At 36.6% G+C, this 24870-nt stretch overlaps 1 protein-coding gene across 8 annotated transcripts in view; it reads left to right on the top strand.

The window, feature by feature from the left end:
* EPB41L5 (erythrocyte membrane protein band 4.1 like 5) overlaps positions 1-23893 on the top strand; it is a 138449-nt gene extending 114556 nt beyond the window's left edge. For 2 of the 8 annotated variants that reach the window (XM_079132174.1, XM_079132181.1), the window contains exons 21-25: positions 3948-4035; positions 5952-6026; positions 12130-12171; positions 12525-12655; positions 19312-23885. In XM_079132174.1, the coding sequence (XP_078988300.1) occupies positions 3948-4035; positions 5952-6026; positions 12130-12171; positions 12525-12655; positions 19312-19378 (403 nt within the window). In that variant the 3' untranslated portion in view covers positions 19379-23885. Of the gene's footprint in view, positions 1-3947; positions 4036-5951; positions 6027-12129; positions 12172-12524; positions 12656-19311 lie in introns of all 8 variants that reach the window. The other 6 variants (XM_079132180.1, XM_079132176.1, XM_079132182.1 and 3 more) reach the window with 5 other exon arrangements.
* The last annotated feature ends 977 nt before the right edge of the window (positions 23894-24870 follow it).

The following is a 24870-nucleotide window of genomic DNA, read 5'->3' as shown; positions in this document are numbered from 1 at the left end:
TTTAAAAATATGCAGTTCACTGGTTTTCAGTGCATTTACAAAGTTGTACAACCACTTCCAGTATTCAATTTTAGAATGTTGTCATCATTCCTAACAGAAACACCCAACAAGTAGTCACTCCTCATTTCTCCACCTCCCCACTCCTACCCAGCCCCAGTATGGCAGCCACTAATCTACATTCTCCATACCTTTTTTATTTTTTATTTTGAGACAGGGTCTCTCTAAGTTGGTTAGGACCTTGCTAAATTGCTTTGAACTTACTATCCTCCTGCCTTAGCCTCCTGAGCTGCTGGGATTACAGGCATGTGTCACTGCACTTAGTGCTAGTCTCCTTTCAGTCTCTATGGATTTAGCTACTCTGGACACTTCTTATAAATGGAACTGTATTTTATGTGGCCTTTTGTGTCTTCTTCTTTCATTCATCTAATGCTTACAAGGTCCATATTGTGGCATGTATTGGTACTTTACCAGACTTTATGGCTAAATAATATTCTATTGTATAGTTACGTCACATTTGTTTATCTGTGTATCTCTTGATGGATATTTAGGTTGTTTTCACCTTTTGGATATTAATGAATATTTGCATTAAGGTTTTTTTGTAGACATTTTCAGTTTGCTTTATAATATCTCTAGGGGTAATAACACTCCTCTTAGTCACATGGTAACTTTTTTTAACTTGAAAGAACTGCTAATCTTCCAGAATGACTGCAGCATTTTCCATTCCCACCAACAGTATATTATGGTTCTAATTTCTCCATATCCTTGCCAATGCTTATCATTTTCCATTTAAAATACTTTTAACTTGGTGTGAAATAGTATCTTATTGTTTTGATTTGCCTTTACCTAAAGATTAATGATGTTGAATATCTTTTCATATATGTCTTTGGAGAATTGTCTATTTAGATCACTTATTTTTGGAGTAACAGCTTAATTGTAATATGATTAAAATGCCACACAGTTTACCCATTTAAAGCATACAGTTTGTTTTTACTGTATTCACAGATATGTGCAACCATCATCAGTACCTTAATTCTACAATATTTTTTATTACCTCAAGAAGAAATCCCATACTCTTTAATCTGATTTAATTCCCCACTACCATTCCTCCCAGCCCTGAGGAATCATTTATCTACTTTCTATTTCTGTAGATTTACACATTCTAGGCATAAATAGACTCCTATAGTATGAGGTCTGTTTTCATGGGGGTGGCTAACTTCTTTCACTTAGCATAATATTTGATGGATCATCCATGGTCTAGCATATATCAGGACTTTATTCCTTTTTATGGCTGAATAATACTCCATTATATAGATTTGACACATTTTGTTTATCCTTTTGTCTGTTCATGGACATTTGGGTTTTTTCCACCTTTTATCTATAATGAATAGTGCTTCACTGAAAAGTCATTTACAGGTTTTCATATGAGTGCATCTTTTAAGTTATTTTGGATTTGTATGTAGAGTTGTTGAATCATATGATAACTCTGTTTAACTTTTCAAGGAAGTACCAAAATGTTTTTCACAGTGGCTGCACCATTTTCTATTCCTCCCAACTATATGTGAGCCTTGTGATTTCACCACATCCTCACCAACTGTTTTCCACATCAAAAGTGGTATATTTCATTGTGATTTTAATTTACATTTTTATAATGACTAAGGATCTTGGGCATCCTTTCGTGTGTTTTTTGATCATTTGACCATTCCTTTTAAAGAAATGTCTGCTCAAGTCCTTTGCTCATTTTTAAATTGGGTTGTTCATCTTTTTGTTGAGTTGTGAGACTTATTTGTACAGTAGTCCTTCCTTATCTGTGGTTTTAGTTACCTATGATCATCCACTGTTTGAAAATATTAAAGGGCAAATTTCATAAATGAACAATTCATAAATTTTAAATTGCATGCTGTTGTGAACAGTATGATGCAGTCTCACAACATCCCTTTGTCCAGTATGCCCATGCTGCATATGTTACCCACCTGTTAGTCATTTAATATCCATTTTGATTGTCACACTGATAGTTGCATTATTGAGTTAAAGTTATTCTTATTTTTCTTAATGACCCCAAAGTGCAAGAGTAGTGATAAAGGAGGTGCTAGGGAATAAAACATGGAAGGACAATTGAACTCTTATACTACGTGGCAATAGCAGGGCATATAATAAAGCAAGGTCTAGTGTACAGTGAGAGAGAGAGAACTATTTTCATCTAACTTTTGCTGTAGTATAGCATTATAATTCTATTTTATTATTAGTTGTTTTTAATCTGTTACTGTATCTGATGTATAAATTAAACTTCATCATACACACACACACACCCCTAGGAAAAATGTTATGGGTCAGTACTGTGTACACTTTCAGGTATCCACTTGTTGCCTTGGAACAGGCAGATAAGGGGAGACTGTTGTATATTCTGGTTATTAGAGTCTTGTCAGATACATGATTTGCAAATATTTTCTCCCATTTTTCATATATTTCCACATATCTATAAGTTTTCCAGTTTTCCTTATGTTATTCATTTCCAGTTTCATTCTGTTGTATTTGGAAAACATACTTTGAGATTAGTTTTGTAGCCTAACATATGCTCCCTGCTAGAGGATGTTCCTTGCATTCTTTTTTTTTTTTTTTTTAATTGTAGATGGACACAATACCTTTATTTTATTTCTTTGTTTTTATGTGATGCTGAGAATCCAGCGCAGGGTCCCACACCTGCTAGGCAAGTGCTGTACCACTAATCCACAACCCCAGCTTCCATGCATTCTTGAGAGGAATGTGCATTTGCTAATACTGGGCAGAATGGTCTGTATGTGCTTATTAGATCTAATTGGTTTATAATGTTATTCAGTTATTCTGTTTACTATTTTTAAATGTTTTTATTCATTATAGTAATACATAATAGTGGGTTTCATTTTGATATAATCATACAGACATGGAATATAATTTGCTCCATTTCAGTCACCATTGCTTCCTTTTCCCCTCTTCTCCTTATTAATTTATTTTCTCTGGTTCTTTCCATTATTGGAACTGGTTTATTAAGATATCTACCCACTAAGTATGTGTTACTTTTCTAATGTATGATTTATCTCTCATTTTTTTCTCCATCTTATAGAATTGGTCAGGAACTGCAACTGGTGCTTTTGCATTACTGTTTACTGATTTGGGGAACATTGAAATTTCCTGCTTGTTGTGATATCTTGGTGGATGGTGGGTTTTTGGGTATGGTCTCCCCTTTGCCCCCTGGTGTTGAAGCTGTCTGTAAGGATGCTTTTATTCTTGTCATTCCTGTCTGGAATTAAGACGCCTTGTCATTCTTGCCAGGCCTACAGGTCACAAATTTTCCCTAATCCTCTCACCTGGGTATATCTGGGGTACCCTGGATGTTGCTTATTCCTTCTGCAGCAGAGTGCTACAGCTAGTATCCTTAGATGGTAGCTTCTTCCAGTGTTTCCTCACCATTCTCCCATATCTTTGTTTTTCTATGTAATTTCTGATCCACTGAACTTTCCCATTTGTGTACTTTATAGTAGCTTTTCAAAATCAGTCTATTGGTCTATATATGTTTTGCCTCCCTTTCCAACTTTACATAATTTCTCTGGATTTGATGCTTTGGGGGAGTTGGTAATATTTCTTCAAAGCAGTCTTTAATGGTTTGTAGGCATTATGAATTTTTTCCCTTGTAAAAGATAAATCTTTTCTGTCATTTTAGAACAGGAAGCAAGGTAGTTTGCTATTTTATCCAGCTGTGAATGAATCTGACTTGTATGTAAAAGCTGTTTTCTGGGGAATGGGGAAGGTTAGGCACATGACTACAGCATTGACTGCTGGGTGCTCCTCACCACCTTTTATTTCTTTCTCCCCCTACATGGATGCCTTATTCTTCCTTCCTAAGCTATTTTCTTCAAAAACACTGTGTTTTCCTTTGCAGTTCCTCCATGATCTGAATATCTTTTTCTTTCCAGTGCTGTGGTAAATGAGAATGTGTTCCTCTCCAAAGATTCTCTTGCTCCGATGCATACCATTCCTGCAGACAACAGTTCTGTTCTGAAGGTAAGTATACTTATTTAAGGTTTTCCCAAGACAGTTTGAGTGAAATTCTGTAGTATAACCAGGGACATCTGGTGATTTCTGATTTTCACTGGGACTTAAACCGTGAGGAGCAAACTGAGCCTCTGTTCTTTAGGGAGAGTCTTATTGCTACACCTTTTTTAAGACAAGAGTTTCTCAGTGTTTCCTCTGCGGCTTTTGTGTTGTTCATATTTTTGTTTTGGGAGTGGTCTCAGGGGCTGGTTATGCTTTCACTCTTCCTTTTGAGAAGATACATTATTATGTATAAAGATACTTTTTTAAGTTCTTATTAGATGGTAGAGTTATGCCTATATATCTCAAACACATAGGTGATTTTTGTTGAAATTTCTGTCTGATTTATTCTGGAGAATATAAGCTGTAAGAGAAACTTGGTTCATTTTGTTCATTGCTGTATCCCTAGTGTCTCAAACAATACATGGCACCTAATAGACACTAAGTAAATATTTGTTGGTTGAATAAACTTTTTGAAATAATGGAGCCTATTATTGACTATGTTGTGACATAATCAGCTCATCCCAACTTCTGCCTTTCCTGTGTCCACATGTCACATGGTTGCCAGTTCAGAAGCTATAGAAACCCATATTATTGCCCATGAGTGCTTTAATTTGCAAGATCAATTTAAAATTGTCCTTGCAAATTAATATGTACTATTTTGCTCTTTTATTGCATAATGTGCATTTGTTATAGAAATCTACCAAATATTTTATAAAACAGGAAAAACTGGATATCACATTTGTTTTCACAATGCAAAAGACAATGTATGGTTGATATTTATGTATATAATCTTTCAGACTTTAGAACTTATGGAAAATCCCAATCTAAAGTACCTTCAAAATTAGAAATTCCTTTTTTTTTGCTAATTAAAATTCTAAAAAGACATTACTGAGAATCATTAGGTGGAACCTGAGATGTTTTTAGAACAGAGAAGAACATTTGGTTGAAAGATTTATTATGTATATGATGTGTACCAGACAGCATGTTAGTCACTACAGATAAGAAAATGAAGAAACATAGTCTGTTTTCAAACTGCTTATCATGCAGTGGTGGAGAGAATTGTACTAGAGTGTGGTAGTGACATGCACAAGCTGTTACAATGCATTTAGCATAGGCAACAGGGAAGGGGTGGGGTAGAAGGAGAGACATTAGAGAGGAAAGAGAACATTTCTTTAATATATGTGACTAAAATTTGTTTTCATGCGGAGATCAGAATAGGAGATTCACCAAGGCCTGAAGACAAATAGATTGAAATAAAAATGTATAAAGGAAGGATCTTTTGATTTTTTTTTTCTTATATTTTTGAAGGGCTTTTTTAAACATTTTCAACACTGTAGGATCCTATTTTTTGTATTACTAGACTGGAATTTTGTATTTTATTGTTTTTAAATTCTACCTCCCCACACAGTGCAATACAGAATTGTCCTCCATAAGATGCCTCAAATATTAAAATTAACAAATATTATCATTTATGAGGGGAGAGTTCTTGTTATATTCTTTTGTAAACAGTGAAGCACCCAGACATCTTGAAACATTTGGAATTGAGGGACCTCTTTGATTGACTGTCTTGTGCTGAAACTTTTTTAAAAAGCCTAAAAAAGGCCAGAGCAGTCATAACCTTACCCATGTTGTGTCTCACCCAAAGGAATAACTATATGAACATATACAGAACGTTTCTTTTTTAAGTTCTGATTTATAGTCTTAGGTTCCCTTTCATGGAGAAGTGGAATCATTAATAACCAGGATCCCTGAATGTGCTTGTTTGCTTAAGGGAGTAATACTAACTAGGCCTGGGCCAGGATTTTATATTGGGAAGATATGGAAAAACTTAATCTGATGATGAATGAGTCATTTAACTATTCTAGATGCCTTGTCTTCTGTAGGATGCCACAGATGAATTGGATGCCTTACTCTTATCGCTAACTGAGAATCTAATTGACCACACAGTTGCACCTCAGGTAAATATGTTTTAAAACAGCAAGATGGGAAGGAATTTTGCTTTGAAAATGGACTGGTTAGATTCCAGTTTTTGCATATTTAAGAATTTAGCAAAAGTTTTCATTTAATAAGAGTTTGTATTTCAGTGACCACTTAGCATGCCTTTCTTACACTAAAATTCTCTCACTTTGAATTTACATTCACTATAGAAATCATTGGAACCTATTTAAAATTCATCACCATATTAAATGAGAGAAAATACATAGATATATCAGTTTAAAAAGTTAAGACCAAGTGAGTGTGGTGGTACACAACTGTAAACCCTATGTGGGAAACTGAGGCAGGAGGATCATAAGTTTGAGGCTGGCCTGGGCAAATTAGAAAGATCCTGTCTCTTGGCTGGGCATGGTGGCACATGCCTATAATCCCAACAGTTCAGTAGGCTAAGGCAGGAAAATCTTGAGTTCAAAGCCAGCCTCAGCAACATAGGCCCTGTGACTCATTGAGACCCTGTCTCTAAATAAAATATTTTTAAAAAGGGAAGAGGATATGGCTCAGTGGTTAAGCACCCCTGAATTCAATCCCCAGTACCAAAAAAAAAAAAAGACTGGGGATGTAGCTCCGTGGTAGAGCACCACTAGGTCAGTCCCTAGTACCACCTTGCCCTAACCCCCCCCCCAAAAAAAGATATTTTAAGAATTTTATTGAGAGTAAGGTTTTTATTATATTTTTATACTTTATCTAGTTGATAGTTCCCATTCTTAATGAGTTTCCAAATTAAAATTTAAAAGTTTCATCTTTCCCTCAAGGAGCCAAGGTAGAAGCTAAAAGCTAGAGTAAGAATATCCACTACTAAGACTAGGAAGAATGTTCTGGAAGACATTGAGAATTCTATCACTTTGGGAATGAGTATATATGTAAAATAAACTTATGACAAGGTATCTCTAAGACCAATGGAATAGTGTCCATTTTTTTTAAATTAAATATTAGGTGTCCAAATTAGGTTAAAATACCAGTTAGTCCATGACACACTGTCCTTTGAGGTTTCTTGTAAAGCTTGTTTTGCTTTATTCCCCTTTATTCTCCAGTCTCCACTTCCATTCCTTTTTTCCCCTGAGGAACCCATTGTACTGTCTTTGACATATGTCTTTCCAGCTATTTATTTAGATAAACATAGTCATTTATATCTCCTTTAAGAATTATGGGGGAGTTTGGGGATATATGCCCACAAATAGGATTACTGAGATGTAGGCTTAAATGAACATTAAATAATACTGAGTATCACTGATTGCTCCCCAGAATTACTTTAACGGTTAACATTGCCACCAGCAGTATTCACGTTACCCTTTCATTCACATTCTCCCTTCAGCTGCATTTTATCTAATGTCTTCCAACAGAATAAGTTTTTCTCATTGTTTGAATTTGCATAAGTTAAATTTAATACCTCCTTCAGTCTTTTAATGTCAATTTGTTTTCTCTGAATCACCACTTCACCTTTTGCCCATTTTCTATTAGTTTTCCTTTCTTACTTGCTTATTTCAAGAGTTCTTTGCATAATCTAGATATCAATTCCATGGTAGTCTTAGAGATTAAAAAATATTTTCTTCTAATCTATGTAATAACACTTGAGAAATTTTATTGTTTTTATTAAAATATTTTTTTATTTTTACAGACAACATTTTGATTCATTGTACACAAATGGGGTACAACTTTTCATTTCTGTGGTTGTACACAATGTATATTCATGCCATTCATGTAATCATACATATACATATAGGGTAATACTGTTTCATTCTACTGTTTTTCCATTCCTACCCCCTCCCACCCCTTTTTCCTCTACACCATCCAAAGTTCCTTCATTCTTCTCTCCCCCCCTCCCCCCCCCATCGTTATATATTGTCATGCACTTACCAGAGAAAACATTCAGCCTTTGGCTTTTTGGACTTGGCCTATTTCACTTAGCATAATATTTTCCAACTTCATCCATTTACCAGCAAATGCCATAATTTTATTATTCTTTATGATTTTGGTTTTTAACTTGACTTGGTTTCTCCTTTGAATGGATTTTTCTTTAAGGATTCCTCCCTTTGCTGACTTACATTGTTTTTTCATTTCCTCCTCATGGAATATTTTGTTGAGAACAATCTGTAGCGCAGGCTTTCTATTTGTACATTCTTTTATCTTTTGTTTATCATGGAAGGATTTTATTTCATCTTCAAATCTGAAGGTTAGTTTTGCTGGGTATAGGATTCTTGGTTGGCAACCATGTTCTTTCAGAGCTTGAAATATGTTGGTCCAGGCCCTTCTAGCTTTTAGAGTCTGGGCTGAGAAATCTGCTGATATTCGTATTGGTTTCCCCTATGTGTAATTTGATGCTTTTCTCTCACAGCCTTCAAAATCCTATTTTTATTTTGTATGTTAGGCATTTTCATTTTAATGTGCCTTGTTTTGGATCTGTTGTGATTCTGTGCATTTGGTGTCCTGTAAGCCTCTTGTATTTGATTTTCCATTTCATTCTTCAGGCTTGGGAAATTTTCTGATATTATATCATTGAATAGATTGTTCATTCCTTTGGTTTGTATCTCTGTGCCTTCCTCAATCCCGATAATTCTTAAATTTGATCTTTTCATGCTGTCCCATAGTTTCTGGAGATTCTGTTCATGATTTCTTACCATCTTCTCTGTTTGGGCAACTTTATTTTCAAGATTAAATATTTTGTCTTCATTGTCTGAGGTTCTGTCTTCCAAGTGGTCTAATCTGTTGGTGATGCTTTCCATTGAGTTTTTTATTTGGTTTATTGTTTTCTTCATTTCAAGGATTTCTGTTTGGTTTTTTTTTTTTTTTTTTGAGAATCTCTCTTTGTTGAAATGATCTTTTGCTTCCTGCAGTTGCTCTTTCAACTGCTTATCAGTATGATCATTCATCGCCTGCATTTGCTCTCTTATCTCATGCCTTGCTTCACAAATCATCTTTATCATGTATAATCTGAAGTCCTTTTCTGACATTTCTTCAACCATACTGTCACTGGATTCTGTTAATATAGAATCTAGATTTGTTTGGATCATTTTCTTCCCTTGTTTTTTCATGTTGTTCATGTATCTTCCCCTCTAGCAGTGCAGATCTGGGGTATTGCAGTTTCCCCCCTATAGGCTTATAGTGACCCTATAGATTTCCAAAACCTTTTCTTTAAAGGGGAGATGGATATTAGCGTGCCCAGTTCAGACAGTATGCAATCCTAGACCAAATAGCCCCTATGAGGACATTAACAATATTGTCATAATAAACAGATTGAGTTCAATTATTATCTTTAGTATAACAAATAGATTTGCAGTGAGGTCTGCAGTTTCTAATGGAGGACAAAGGATGCGGAGGGGTGTAGGATGTAGCTGTTAATGGGATAAGAAAAGAATATATAGAAGTTTTAGATAATAGAATGAGAGTGTAATCAAAAGAAGTTGGTTGTTAGCATGTGAAAAGGGAGAAAGAGACTCTAGGAAGAGAAATTTTATCACAGTATCATTTGTGATGGTTCCTAAGGAGATTGAGCCAACCTGTATCTTATCACTCAGGAAATGAATAAGTAAAAAAAGATTTATACTCATCTTTGAACAGAAACCTTTTTCCTTCCTCAATTGTCATTTCATCCTTGAAGTCACAGAGCTATATTTTATTTTAATCATAATTTTATTTTCTTTCATCTTTCAGTTTTTAAACCCTTTAGGACAGTTTGAAGGGGTTTTTTTGGGGGGAGAGCTGAGGGATAGAGTGATACAGGATGACTCAACTTTGTATATATTCATATAAAGAACCAGTTTTCCCAATATTACCTACTAAATAATTCATCCTTTCCCAACTGTGATGTGACCTCTATAATATACTGTTCCATTGGGCCTTCTCTTTTTCTGCTCTAGAGCTATAGTACTTTTGTTATACTGACTATATAATATGTCTTAATATCTGATATATCCTTACTTACAAATTTTGGAATCAGCTTATAATTTCCCCCAGAATCCTACTGGCACTTGGATAGAATTTATGTTTCTGCAGATAAGTGAAATTTTTTTATGTGAATTTTTCCTTTTTATTTAAATATTTAATGTTTAATAATATTTAATATTATTAAATATTCCTTTTATTTAAATATTTATAATATTTTCATTACAATATTTTTAATATTTCATTTTATTGTAATATTTCATTACAATATTGTAATATTTTCATTACAAACATTGTAAAGAAAATGTTTCTTATTTTCTCATCTTCATATTAGAGTCTCTAAATATTCTCTGTAAGTCTGTATTGTTCATTAGGTTAAATCTTAAATAATTTGTAGTTTTATTAGTATTTTGAATGGTATTTAGTTTTCTGCTGTTGAATTTATAAGTTGATTTTGTATCTCATGAAGTTACTAAAATCTTTTCTTTAGGTTATCCGATTCTCCTGAAAATTCTAGCAGTATCTGGGATGTGTTTATTATCTCTGTCTACAGTATTGCTTAATCTGTTTCTCACCTATTGCCGTATCTTTCAGTTGTTGCTTTATATATTTTGAAGATACACTGTAGATACATATATGATGATGGTAATCATATTTTCTTGAATTCCTTTTAATACTTTAAAGTGTTCTCCCTTGTCCTTTTTTTTCCTTTTAATTTCCCTTTTGATTAATATAATTGAAAGCTTTCTTTTAAGTTTGTATTACTTGGTGCATAATTTTCTATCCCTTTATTTTTAATCTTTCTGTATCTACTGGTTTTAGATGGACCTTTGTGAACAGTATTTTGCTGGGTCTCTTTTGACAGCTTGTACTATTAAATGAACTGAAAGTAGTACTAGCATCCTTGAGTCATAAATTTTGAGTTTAATCCATTTGTATTTACTCTACTTAAGATAAGTTCTGCCTAACCATTTTTTGGCTACTGCTTACCACATTCATATTAATTCTCATTCTCCCCCCCATACTATATTTTCTTAATATGGTAGGAAAATCATACTTTTGTATGTTTCTGGTTCTGGTGACTATCTAACTTACTAAGATTTGGACTTACTTTAAATTTTCTTATTAGTATCCAAGATTACCAGTGCAAGGACTAGTTTCTATAGTGAGGTTTTTTAGAGTATAATTAGAGTATAATTCTGTTATATATCAAAGTAAGATCTGAAAATAAATGCTAAACATAATATAGCAAAGAGTCTGTGAATCAGCAGTAGTATGTTTTTATTGCTGCTTTTCATGCATACATGAAAATTAGGAAATGACCTGTATATAAACAGATTTTTTTCTATGTACTTTCATGCTGTTCACTTGGATTAGTCACAATTTATTGTTTAGGATGCTAGCAAGAAGACTATGATTATTTGTAATTTATAATTAACTGAAGTTTCAGAAAATGTACTGAACATTGTGTGCAGAGTGGGGGTAAGTACTATTAAATGAACTGAAAGTAGTACTAGCATTCTTGAGTCATAAATTTTTAGATTAAGAAGAGTCTCACGAGGTATATGTTTTAGTCAGCTTTGCGTTGCTGTGATCAGAAGACCCTACAAGAACAATTTACAGCAGGAAGAGTTTATTTTGGCTCACAGTTTCAGAGGTTCAATCCATGATTGGCCAACTCCATAGCACTGGGCCTGAGGGCATGGCACAGGAAAGCAGCTCAGAACATGGCAACCAGGAAGCACAGAGAGAGAGAGAAAGAGAGAGAGAGAGAAAGAGGGAGGGGGGAGGGGGGAGAGAGAGAGAGAACGAGAACACAAGCATGAGTAAGAGAGAGCTCTGCTTACCCAGTGATATACTTCTTCCAGCCATACCCTACCTCCCTACAGTTAGCACTCAGTTAATCCATATTAGTGGATCAACCCACTGATTACAGTTCATAATCAAATAATCATCTCTGAACATTCTTGCATTGATTCACATATAAACTTTTAAGGGACACCTCATATCTAACCCGTAATAGTATGGGATCTGTTATAGAAGAGATTCTTTGAAAGTACATGTCATCTTAAGGGACTCATTAAGAATTGTACTCCCTATAGTACCTTTCATAATATGAAAAAGTATAATAATTTTGATAAATCTTATCTTTCCTAAAAGTAAATACATATATAACATTTGTTTTAGGTGTCTTCAATATCCATGATTACACCCCGGTGGATTGTTCCAGTAAGTTCATGAAATTCATGTGATTTTTCTTCTGGTCATCCTTTTAAGGCAAGGCCTAAATGATCACTAGGTTCTTGTGTTTCCTTACAAACATTGGGGTCATCATCATAGCTGTGTTAACTGAATTTAATGACTTCAAATTCATGGTTTAATCTTTCCTGTGTGTCAATTCTTTATTAAGGATGTGAACAAAAAAAAAAGTCTGAGGTGGAGGATAATTTTTAAAAAGCAAAGCAACCATGAACATCAAAATCGTCCTCCTACCATAGTCATTAGTGAAGCTGATATGCAATTGAAGTACTGACCCAGTAAGTGTTACCTGAGTGTTCAGATGTATTGTGTATCTCCCACAGCAGAGTGGTGCCATTTCTAATGGACTTGGAAGATGTGGAACATCTTTGACAGGAAAGGAAGGACATGGTAATAAAGATGAAATCTCGATGATCTCTCCTCCAGCACCATTCTTAGTAGATGCTGTGACCAGGTAAGGAAATTATTTCTCAGCTGCAGGTTTTAGGCATCTTTTTTTTGGGGGGGGTGGGGACAGATAATAAAGTTAGTTATATTTAAAATAACAAATGTCAGTTTTCCTTCCTCTTCCCCCTTCTCATTTACTTTCTCTTCCTCTTCTACTCTTCTTCATCTTCATCTCTTCCCCTCTCCTTGTTTTGTTTTCTTAGCATAGGGGATAGAACTAGAGCCTTGGGCATGCTAGACAAGTGCTTCACAGTTGAGCTCTACATTCCCAGTTCTTTAGAAACTGTTTTTGAGACAGGGTCCCACCAACTTGCCCCATGCTGGTCTCAGACCTGTGTTTCTCCACATTAGCTTCCCAAGTAGCTGAGAACATAGGCTAGTGCCTCTGGACTCATCCTTCAGTTCTTCTTTAGTTGAACAAATAGAACTGGACAGATCTTTTCTGTTTATCATAGTGGGGTTTTTTTCTTGCTACTAATAGTTTTCTTTTTTTAAATTAAGGTCTTTGTAAAGTCTTTGCTAGATAACAGTTTTATCTTTAAATTTTTATATTTGTTTTAAATTTATATCTTTTCATTCTTTAATATTATGCTTGTGCCTACTGTACTAGTGATGACTGGCAATGTCCCATCAGTATAGGTGAAGAGGTACATTATGAGGTAGGAAATTCCCGAGGTAAGGGCTCCAAAGTACCTTTTACTATTGTAAGGTTGTTTCAACATTTTGCTTGCTAAAAACTGGACTGAAAAGAGCTCTTCCACTTTTGATCACTAGGTCCATAACTGTTCCTGTTTTTCAAAAGATTTATGATTATCTTTATTCTTACTCTTTTTCTTAGTTGGTGCCATTTCCCATATCCTCCTGGTGTTGTGAATGGGATCAATTGAAGTAGATGCTTTCCTAATTAGAAAGAGGGGGAATTATTAGAGATGATTAACTTGAAAGAATTTATAGATTGACTTTAAAATTATTCCCTTATATCCATAGTCTTTTCAGTAATACCATTATTAACTCAGCAAATACTTGAATGTCTGTGCTGTCCCTGACATTATTTGTTTCTGGCACTGAAGATAGCAGTGAGTAAGACAGATCTGAAACTTGCCTTAGGGAATAGTCAAATTGCACTTTATACAGATTTAACGGATTATTTTTCTAATCATTTATAGCCTAGCAACTGCCTTTGTAAAAGTAGAGATTACAGGCAGAGGGACCAGGTAGTAATGCATTGCAGTTAAATTTACACAATTAGTGTGTGTTCTTAAGGATGTCCAATTAAAAATTACAAATGAAAGAAGAACCTGTCTCTGTTGCTCCCCAAAATCCATTCCAAGTAGTCATAAAGGATTTAAAGAGATAAAAAATGACAGGTAAATCAGTGGAGTCTAGAACAACCCCTACCACACACACATGCGGATTACCCAGAAATGTATGAGTACAATGATGGTGCAGCATTGTGAGGAAAGAGTAGTAAATAGTAAATCAGCTGGGCACATTAGTTACCCTTGTGGGAAAAATTAATCTTGACTCAACCTCATACCATCCACAAAAAATTAATTCTGGTGGATTGCAGTAGAAAACATCAAATAAAGCAAGTGAATATCCTTGTAACCTTGGAATAGGCAAATATTTTTAAAAACAGCTCACAAATAACTTTAATCATACAGGAAAAAAGTAGTAACTTGAATTATATCAAGAAATTCCAGTTCATCAAAAGATATAATTCAAGAGTGAGAAAGGGAAAACTGCTGAGTGGAACTGTCTCTTTTTCGAACTCTCTCTCTCCCCTGCTCCCCTACCCCTCTGACTCTGCGTATCATGAAGGACTTGTATTCAGAATATATAAAGAACTCCTCCAAAATCAGGTAAAGATAGCTCAGTAGAAAAATGGGCAGTATGGCTGAGTAGGCAATTTATAAGAGAATATCCAAATGGCCAATAAGCATACAAGATGATGTGCAACTTGATTAGTCTTTGGAGAATGCAAATTCAAACCATCATATCTCATCACTACGTACCACTCAGATGGCTAAAGTGAAAAAGACAATAGTACCAAGTGTTGATGAAGATATGAGTCAGCTGGAACTCTGTAATTTGGAATACCACATTGGAAATAGCTTTGATAACATCTACCAAAGCAGAACATGCCTGATGATTTAGTGATGGTATTCTAATATACATAACCAATGGAAATAATGAATACATGTCCATCAAAAAACATGTACAAAATGTTTATAGAAGCTGTATTCTTGGGGCTGGGTTGTATCTCAGTGGTTGAGTGCTTGCCTAGCACGTGTGAGGCACTGGGTTCAGTTTTCAGCACCACATATAAATAAACGAATGAAATAAAGGTCCATCAACAACTAAAAAAGAAAATCAAAAAATAATTTTTAAAAAACCATATTCTTTATAGTCCTAACTGAAAAATTTCCACATGCTCATTTTCAGTCAACTAAATATTAAATAAAAAGCAGTGAGAATTAATGGAGAACAACTTCAATTAGCAATATAAATGGATCACATACGGCTAATTTTATTAGTTATCTATATATGTGTAACAGATTACCACAGTCTAAGCAGCTTAAAACAGCACACACTTATAATCTTAGTTTCTGTGAGTCAGGAATCTGAACATAGTTGGGTTAGTTCCTCTGCTTCAAGGTCTGTCATAACCTCCTGTCAGGTATTGGCCAGGACCAGATTCTCCCATGAAGTCTCGTTCAGAGAAGGGTTTCCAGTCATGGCTGTTGGCAGGATTCAGGTCCTGTAGAGGTATTAGATTGAGAGCCTAGTTAATTCTTGGTTGGAGGCTACCCTTTGTCCTTGCCATGTGGTTCTCTGCAACTTAATTACCTCTTTCAGGTATCAAGCACACAAACTGAGAAGGCAGTAGAAGTGGCAAAATGGAAGTCACAGTCTTTTATAGTTACAGAAGTGACATTATTTTACCTTTGCTATATTCTGTTGGTTAAAGCAAGTCCCAGGTCTTGCCCACACTCAAGGGAAAGAGATTATGTAAGAGAGTGAACACTCGGAGGTGGGGATAATTGGGGGTCATATTAGAGTTTCCCCATCAAAATAAGAGTAAGCAAAATGGAATTCCAGAAGAAACAAAGTTCAATAATGGTTACCCTTACAGGTAGTTTGCATCTGGAGTTAGCCCTAAATAAACTTTTGGAATGTTAATGATGTTTTATTTAATATTCTGGAGGCTGATTACAAAGGTATGTTCAGTTTGCAAAAAGTCATCAAGCTGTAAATTTATGATTTGTGCACTTTGTGTTATAATCAGTATTTTTAAAATAATGACTGGGTCCCATTTCCAGAGATCCAGATTTAATATAAAACAGGCTAGTTGATGATGGAGAACCTGGAAAGACTTAGGAATTGAAGTTACCAGATATTTATGAAGATAGGGGTAAAGTAGGACTGAGATTTGGTTGAAAGTATTTATATGCCCATTTAGACCATCCACCATTCCCCCATCCCTGTTTATGCTATATAATGCTGAGGTTTTTCCTCTTGTTGAGGCATGCCAGAGAGTCTCTGGATTTGGGAGTTTGCATTGTAAGGTTCCAAGCTGAAAACAGAGAGGTTCACTCAAAGTGCACACACTGAAGGGTGAGATTTCCAACCTACCTTCTTTTCTCAGCTTCTTTTTTTTTTGGGGTGCTGGGGATCGAACCCAGGGCCTTGTGCTTACAAGGCAAGCACTCTACCAACTGAGCTATCTCCTCAGCTCCTTTTCTCAGCTTCTTGAATGCTCTTGGCCAAATATGGATGTTTTAGGTGAAAAAGTAAAATGTTATTCTCTGAAGAAACCAACTAACCAAAGAGGAAAGGCCTACAGATAGTAACATTTGTGTATCCCTTGGTGAAATTGCCAGAAGTATTCCCAGAAGTGCATTAATTGATGAGTTTTTATTCATATATGTGCAACTACCATCCAGTATGTCATTTTTTTCCCCTTTGAAATAGGAAGAAAGGTGGAGATTATCAGATGTGTGAGGAAAGAGCAAATGAAGTAAACTGAAAAATTAACAAAGAAATAAAGGCAATGTGAAGAAAACTTCACTAAATTATAGTATCTAAATTTAGAGAAAAGATACTTTGCATCCATGCAATAATAATAGGAAACTTTAGAAAAAGAAAACAAAGAACTTTTATTGGAAAATAGTAAAAACTAAAAATGGTTAGAAAATATCAAAAATGAAATCCAAAGACTAGGTGGAAGATAAGATTGAGGGAATTTCCCAAAAATAAGGGAAAAAAATAAAGAAAACTGGGAAAGAAAAGATAAGAACATTGAAGGACTGTTTAGGCAGTCCAGAGTCAGTTGGACACATACTGACATCAGGAGTTCCCAGAACAGGACTCAAGCTTCTAGATTAAAGGGACCTACTGAGTACCCAGCATACAAGATGAAAGTAGACTACACTGAGGAACATCACGAAACTTCAGATCAAACTTATGAGAGGATCATAAGGCTCTACTGAGGGGAAAACAAAAGTACATACAAAGGATTGGTAATGGCAGCAGATGTTTCTGAAAGCTACAGGATGATCAGGTAATACCTTCAGATTTTGGAGGGAAATTTTTTTTCGCCAGAGTTTTATATCCAGAAAAACTTAAGAGTGTTAGACAAGAGATGTTTGTAGGCAGTAGTATCTCCAGTACACACTTTCCAAGCAGCCTTCCTCAAGCTACTGGAAGATGTGTTCCATCAAAAAAAGAGGAAGACACAGGACCGAGGAAACAGATGCAGAGATTTACCTGGAGAGAGGTGGAAGAATTCCCAAGACGACAGCTGCCCAGCAGGTCTAGAAAGGAATCTTTTCCAAATTCAAAACATACCCAGTTTTTTTCTCCTTTTGTGACCTGTTTGAATGTACTGAGATCCACAGTTGTGCCTAGGAGGCAGGGGTAGATATACATATAAAAGATTGAATATATATATGGTCACCACAGCAACAGTAAATGACTCAGTTATTCAATACAGAGAAAATTAAAATTCCACAAAAGACATATAGTACACTGATACCCAATTATGAAAGTATTTTCAAACTTACAGCAAATACTGAATGTTAACATAATAATAAAATTGGTCAGATAGCTACATTGAAAGTTAATGCAGGATTATGGGGATGGTAAAGTATAGAAAATTAAGCTTCATGGGACTGGGGTTATGGCTTAGTGGTGGAGCACTTACTTGCCTAGTATGTGTGAGACACTGGGTTTGATTCTCAGAACTGCATATAAATAAACGAATGAAAATGAAGGTCCATCAACAACTAAAAAAATACACAAAAAAATTTTAAATTAAGCTTCATAGTTTATAGTAGGAAGTCATTGTATAAACACATCAGAACAGTTAGAACTTCACTGGTCATGAGGGAGAATTTCTGGAGGAAGGCCTGTTAAAACACTGACTACTGAACCCCACCCTCAGAATTTGATTCATTGTGTCTAGGATGGGGCCCAAGAATTTGCATTTATAACAGATTTCAGGGACCACTCTTTGAGAACGAGGGATACAGAAAAGTAAAGGAAAATACCAGAAAAGAAAGTTGCAAATATTCATCTCCGTGTAGTAGGAATGGAGAGTGGTGGTGTGGGTGACTGCTGCTTTCATTTATAAATCTTGTTAGTGCTTTTTCCATTTTACATTACATTTTTTTTAATTAAGCTTTTATGAAACCAAATTGATGTCAGTACATCCTTGTATCTAAGCTCAGTTCACCCAAAGCAGAGACATGGACCTCATGCAAACCCTTTAATGTTTTTCAGAGCTCTGACGAATAGATGACAGGTGAGGGGACCTGGTTATAATCACCTGGGACTATATTTTTTAAAATATCACACAACACAGGGCAGCCCACTTCTCTTGATGTCTCCTGGGCATGTTGCTATCATGTGCAGCACAGGACTATTCTTGATATTCATGATAATTCTTGACTCATGAAGAAATGACTAAATGTATGTTAGGCATATTTCATTCAAGGAAGCAGGGGAAATTTTGGTATTTTACATTTCAGTTACCTAGAAAACTTCCTTCTGGCTGGGTGTTGTGGCACACACCTATAACTCCAGTGACTGGGGAGGCTGAGATAGAAGGATTGCAAGTTTTGGACCAACCTCAGCAACTGTGTAAGATCCTGTATCAAAATAAAGTAAAATAAAAAGGCTGAGCACAGTGACCCATGCCTGTAATCCCAGCCACTCGGGAGGCTGAAGTAGGAGGATCATGAGGTTTTTTTGTTTTTTTTTTTTTGCGGTGCTGGGGATCGAACCTAGGGCCTGAGTTTTTAAGTAAGACGCTAAGCAACTCAGTGAGACCCTGTCTCTAAAATACAAAATAGGGCTGGGGATATACCTTGGTGGTCGAGTGCTCCTGAGTTCCATCCCTGGTACCAAAATAATAATAATAAATAAAAAGGACTGGGGGATGTAGCACAGTGACGTGCCCCTTGTTCAATCCCCCAATTCCAAAAAAGAAAGAAAAATTAAAATTCCTGTTTGTAGAATATCTCATTGCTATTTTTAGATGTTATTACCTATTAAGTCTATTATCTGTTCTCAACATCTGTAGTTGGACTGGTAAGGATATGAGTATTCCCCCATCCCTGCAAATGTTTTCATTGAATAACCAAACTTTCTTCCTTTCAGTTCTTCTTCAACATTGGCAGAAGACACAGTCTTGAAGCAGAAGTGTTTACTGACAACTGAGCTCTGAGGGACTGCTCCTGCCACCACCATTCTATAACTGGAATGCCCAGTACACAGCAGTCCGTCCTGGAATCCCATTTCTGCTGGAATGTGTTAGATTCAGGAGCCTATCCTTTACTTATAGGTAAAAAAGCTTTATCTAGATTAGATTCCATGAAAAAAAAAAAAAAAAGTACATTTTCCGTCCTACTGGAAGTTTATTTACACTGTGTATTGGCCCAGATCAGGGTATCTGGTTTTTTATTTTCTATAATTTTTACTGGAGTTGCAGATTCCTCAATCAAGAAATTACTTTCCCTGCAGTTTCCTTCAAACTCTTGGCTCCACCTAGTGGTTGTAAGTGTTCATGACTTCTTAGCAAGGCTTCCTCTGGAAGTCAACAGCCTTTTGGTTGTTATAATCCATCACATCCGGGAGAGTGCTTTTTTGTGCTGCATGCCCATTAGAGAAATTGCACTTTACCATATATTACCTGGAAATCGGGAATTTAGGAAATTGATGCAGATATTATTTAGGTAGATTTAGGGCCAGCTCTTTTATAGTTATTACAGTAGCAAAGTTGAGAATACAGAGAGTTTTTAAATGTCTTCCATACTTTTGGCTTTTTATGGATTGATCATCTACAAATTTACATCAAGGTAAGATAGACTTTTGAGAAGAACTGGAGAGTTCAATAGCCCATCATATTTTTTTCCCAGCCCACCTTCCCATAGAAGTACTCTCATGCACCACACACTTATCTTACTCTGCAGGCTGGAAGGGAGCAGGTTCCCGGTGATAGACCCTGGGCATTGACCTCAGGCCTCTCCTCTCTCCTGAGCCTGGTAGGGAATGCAGACTAGGTAGTGAAGGCACAGCTCACCAGTACTCTGCAACATCAGGACCTATTTGGACATGGCCTCCATCTCTTTTTAATAAAACCTGAAAAAATTCAGAGCTTTCACACTAAAACAGAAATACCAGGAAAGAACTAGAGAGTGGGACTGGGGGCAAGAGGATTTCTTTTTTTTTCTTGAATGCCTGCTGTGTATGAAACTATGTGCAGCACGCTGAACAAAGTCATGCTGTATTAGGGAGTTTGTGTTAGTTTAAAAGAGTTCTCCCAAAAATTCTACCATCCTTTTTAGCCTATACAGAAAAATTTTGAATGTTAAAATAATACATGCTAATCATAGAAAAGCATACAACATTCCCAGTAATTCTTTCAGGAACAACACTCATTTATCTTTAAAACTGTAAACTTAAAGGTAAGCCTTAGTTACCATGGGGAATGAGGATGATACAGAAACCATTCCAGAAAGTCGTCAGTAATCCTTTTTTATCAAGGACTTTATATTAAGCTATACATCCTGGAGTTTGTTTTTTAGTTCTTTGGCATGCAATATATATGTAATTATTAGTTTGTATTGCTTAGCATAAAAAAATCCAGTTTTATAATCTTTAGAACTCCATGGTCTGGACTATCCTGGACTCCTGTAGCATAATTATGTGCTCAGGTAGACACACCAGACATGTCTGACTGGGAAGCCTAGGAATTCTTTTTTTTTTTTTTTTTTTTTTTTTTTTTTTATCTTGTAGTTTTCCAGGGAGCTGTAGAGATTGGAAACCACTTTTGCACAAAACATTCTTGCTGAAGGAGAGAAAGTTGGCACTTCTTGCAGGCTACCTTCCCTTAGCTATTTGATTGGTGGTGCTCTTGACATTCTTCAGTTGTAAAATACTTTTTTGCAGCTGTGACACCTAGAACCTGGGCCTTAACCCAGGAAATACTGGACTGGACATCAAATTTTCAGTGTCTTAACAACCCTGTATGTCCTGCTAACTTCAGAGCAGCTAGAAAGGCATTGTGGCTTAGAAGGTCTACCTTGTTTTTCATTTTCCAAAATTTAGGAATTAAGTAGTTGAAAATATTCTATAACATTTGTCTTCAGGTACCCGTATGCTTGCCAGTTTGAATATTAATTGGGACTTTCATTTGAATTTTAAACTAAAAGGAAATTTTGTTTTGTCTTGGCATGAAGTGGTAAACATGAAAATACTAGAATTATGAATCATCTCTGAAGATAAAATACCCATCACATGTTTCCTGTCACATCTGCTGCTAATGCTGTCCCCAGAGCTCATGCTCTTCTGCTCCCTGAGAGCTGTGGTGGTTGGAGAGGCAGGGCTGAGGAGGTCTGTGAATGTGGTAGGTAGGGAAAGGGAAGTATCTGTCCCTCTGAGAAGAGAGAAGCACAGGTGAATCATTCGAGGATGCTGGCAGAGAGGCTAACAATCCTGGGTAAGAAGACAACTTGTAACATTGGGCTGAGGTGGGAGGAAGGCAGCCCAGGGGCACTGAAGGCCTTCCTGGTGGTTTGTGTCATGTGCTACTCTGGAATTGGTGGGAACAGTGCTCCCAGTAGATTCTCTGCTGCTTACCCTGGGGGTAGTGGCCAGGAGAGAATCCTCACCCTGGAGGGAGAAGGAACATTGACTTCCTGGTGTAAAATAAGATAACAGAGGTTGCAGAGATTTGCTCTAGACTCAGCCTTAGCACTTGTAAACTAACCTGCAAGAACTTAATTATGAATATTTGTTAGTAGCATCTCTCTCCTATATAGAGTGACTCATGGTTATTTCATTCCTGCTCTTCAGGAGACACTGCTAAACAGAGTAGGTTCCTTGTGTGTTTAGGATTTTTACATTGTTTTAAGAAAATTTATTTTAAAAATATTTTGATTATCTTTTTGTTTTTAGCTTTATTTACTTTTGTACAGTCAGCTGCCCTGTGGACATGTAAGGATGAAAGCCCTGAGTTGTTGCTTGTTCTCTTTATGCTTCTCAGTTCTGGCTAAAACTTGTACCTCTGACTTCTCTTAGCCAGGACCTGAAAGTTAAGTTCTACTGTCCCTTCACAACTCTGGCTGTTGGGCTTGTTTGCCAGATACATATCGAAGAATTTTTTGTATTTTTCTAAGGATCTTAAAAAGTAAAGTTCTTTGTTTTCCCTTTAGCTAGGGCCACACATTTGTTCTGTAAAGGGCCAGAAATAATAAATACTTGGCCATTCAACTCAGCCAGTAGAGCCCAAAGTAGCATAGAAAGCAGTGTGTGTGAGCACATCTGTGTTCTGTAAAATTGATTTTGATAAAGCTCCTGGCCCTTGGTTTCCAGATTTGCAGAATGGTGGGATGTCTGTCCCAGAGGCAGGCCAATATCAAGGTGGGTTCTATAGTGTCACCTGTCACTTAGAGACACCCAGTGCTTCTGGACATTCATCTTCATCCACTCCACAAGTGGACAAGATGCAGTTGCAGGTCTCAGCAAAGATTCTGTGAGATCCCACCAGTTTTTTTTTTTATTTGTCCTGCCTTTGGCCATGTATTTGTTTGAAAACCTAGAGACTTCTGCAGACTGAAGAATGCCCATTTCTAGATTTTTTTTTTTCCTCTTAAAAACTTGTACCTGGTTCTTGAGTGATCAGAAGGTTGGAATTTTTTTTTTTTTTTTTTTTTCTGGATATTCCTCCAGAGATTTGGATGATGGAAATTTGCCCTGAACTGAATTCAGCTATGTTAACATGTTGGTATAGCTAGGTAGGATCTGTAAGCCACTCCTTCACCACACTGCTTAAGATGGTATTCAGTCATCTCAGGATTTCTCCTTATCAGAGTTGTTTTTTTTTTTAATCGCAAGTTCCTTGGTCTTTTTATCTTCATATTGAGATGTAATGGACAGTTATGGGGACCTCACTAACTGTTTTATGTTTACCTGTTATATGTGTAAAGCTCTGCAGTAGCTTTGAAACTGTAATTTATTTTTCTATTGTGTGCACTATATTCAGTGTGTTCCAGTTTTATATGACTTGTATTAGAAGCACTGCACTGAACTGTGAGTTGTCTGTACACTGAAATAAGAACTGTAGCTGTGACCCTGTTCAAATAAAACATCTGCAAGACGTTCGTGTTTTTGTGAGTTTCAGTTTCTGGGCATGTAATTCCTATCTGCTGACCTCCACAGAATTGTTAGGCCACAGCCACCATTACTAGAAATGTGATGGGGTGAATTGAAACAGTGACAGAGTGACTCCTGTCAGTGTAGGTGGTGTGAATTTGGAAGGGGAGACATTTTGTGTCATGCCCAGCAATCCTGGAAGGCACAGTGATCATTCCAAGAAGCAGCGTGGTACAGTGGGAACACAGCCTTGGTCATTGAGTCCAGGCTTCATTGCATAGTACCCCTGAGACATTGAATAAATAATTTCATAAACGTGAGCCTCAGTTCCTTTGTCTGAAAGGATGCTTGAAGTATGCATCACAGCATCTTGAGTAGGCAGGTGTCACTGTCTCCTTCCCTCACCAGCGCCTGCCCTTGTGCAGTTTACCTTGTGCCATCCCCTGAGGAGTGCTGGTCAGGTCGTTTTCAGGACTTCTGCTGGGCAGAGACACAGCATCATACAGAGGCTTCTGAGGGAAGTTGGAAAGATCTGCTCTTTCCTCTCCCTTCTTCTCTCTCTCCTGCCTATGAGAGAGGTCATCCTAGGCCCTGGAAACAAGGTGCTCTTCTGCTCTCTTCAGGATTGTGGTGTTGGTGCCAGAAACTGAGTTGACAGTACTTTTAGGAGTACTCTCTTTTAGGAGAGTTGGAAGCTCTCCTAAAAGGTATTTTTTGGGTACTTAGATCAGTGGTTCAGTGCTTGCCTACCATGTGTGAGGCCCTGGGTTTGAATCCCACTATGGCCAAATATATTTATTTATTTATTTATTTATTTATTTATTTATTTATTTACTTATTTTTATTTATTTATTTATTGGGGGCAGAAACAACAGCCATTCTTACTTGGCTCATTAGAAAGAAAGGGGTTGCTGTCCATACCAACAGTAATGTGGAAAATGGGCAGAAACAAGTTGGGGGTAGTGTGTATAACTTATCTGGGTCAGGCAGTAGCTCTGACCATTGCCTGGAGAGCTGGGTACCTCACAAGGATGTGGTTTCCTGAGAGGAAGGGAATGGAGATGTGGGTCTCCCAAAATAACCAAATAATCTCAACATATTATCTGGAAAAGGCTTTTGTGAAAAGCCTGGAGTGGTCATGGGTACAGGTCTCAAATCAGTAAGGTTAGTGGTACTGCCGGGCCTGAGGAAGGGAACTCACGTTGGTTGGGTGGCAGTGTGGTGTCTCAGAATGGTCTGTCTCTGGCCCCACCCTGTCCCAGCAGATGTTCATCCCACTGTGTTTAGATTCTAGAATTTCCTTGTGAGGAGAAACGTGTAGCAGAACAACCCTTCTTAATAGCAGAGGAGCCTATGTGAGTGCCCAGGCTCCACAGCCCATACCAGTGTATCACATGTCAAGTATCTAGCCAAAGTTCTCAGCCTTGCTCCTAGGCCAGCAAATTAGGATGACGGGGAAGAAGTGGACTTACTAGTTTTAGTGTGTATATAAGGAGATAGGTCCAGAGAGGGATAGAAACTGGTCCTAGGCCATATGGTTAGGCAAGAATTCAGATCTCAGGC

Source organism: Sciurus vulgaris (assembly GCF_902686455.1).
Source record: "Sciurus vulgaris genome assembly, chromosome: 3".
NCBI classification, from domain to species: domain Eukaryota; kingdom Metazoa; phylum Chordata; class Mammalia; order Rodentia; family Sciuridae; genus Sciurus; species Sciurus vulgaris.
This window is presented reverse-complemented; position numbering and strand designations above follow the sequence as displayed.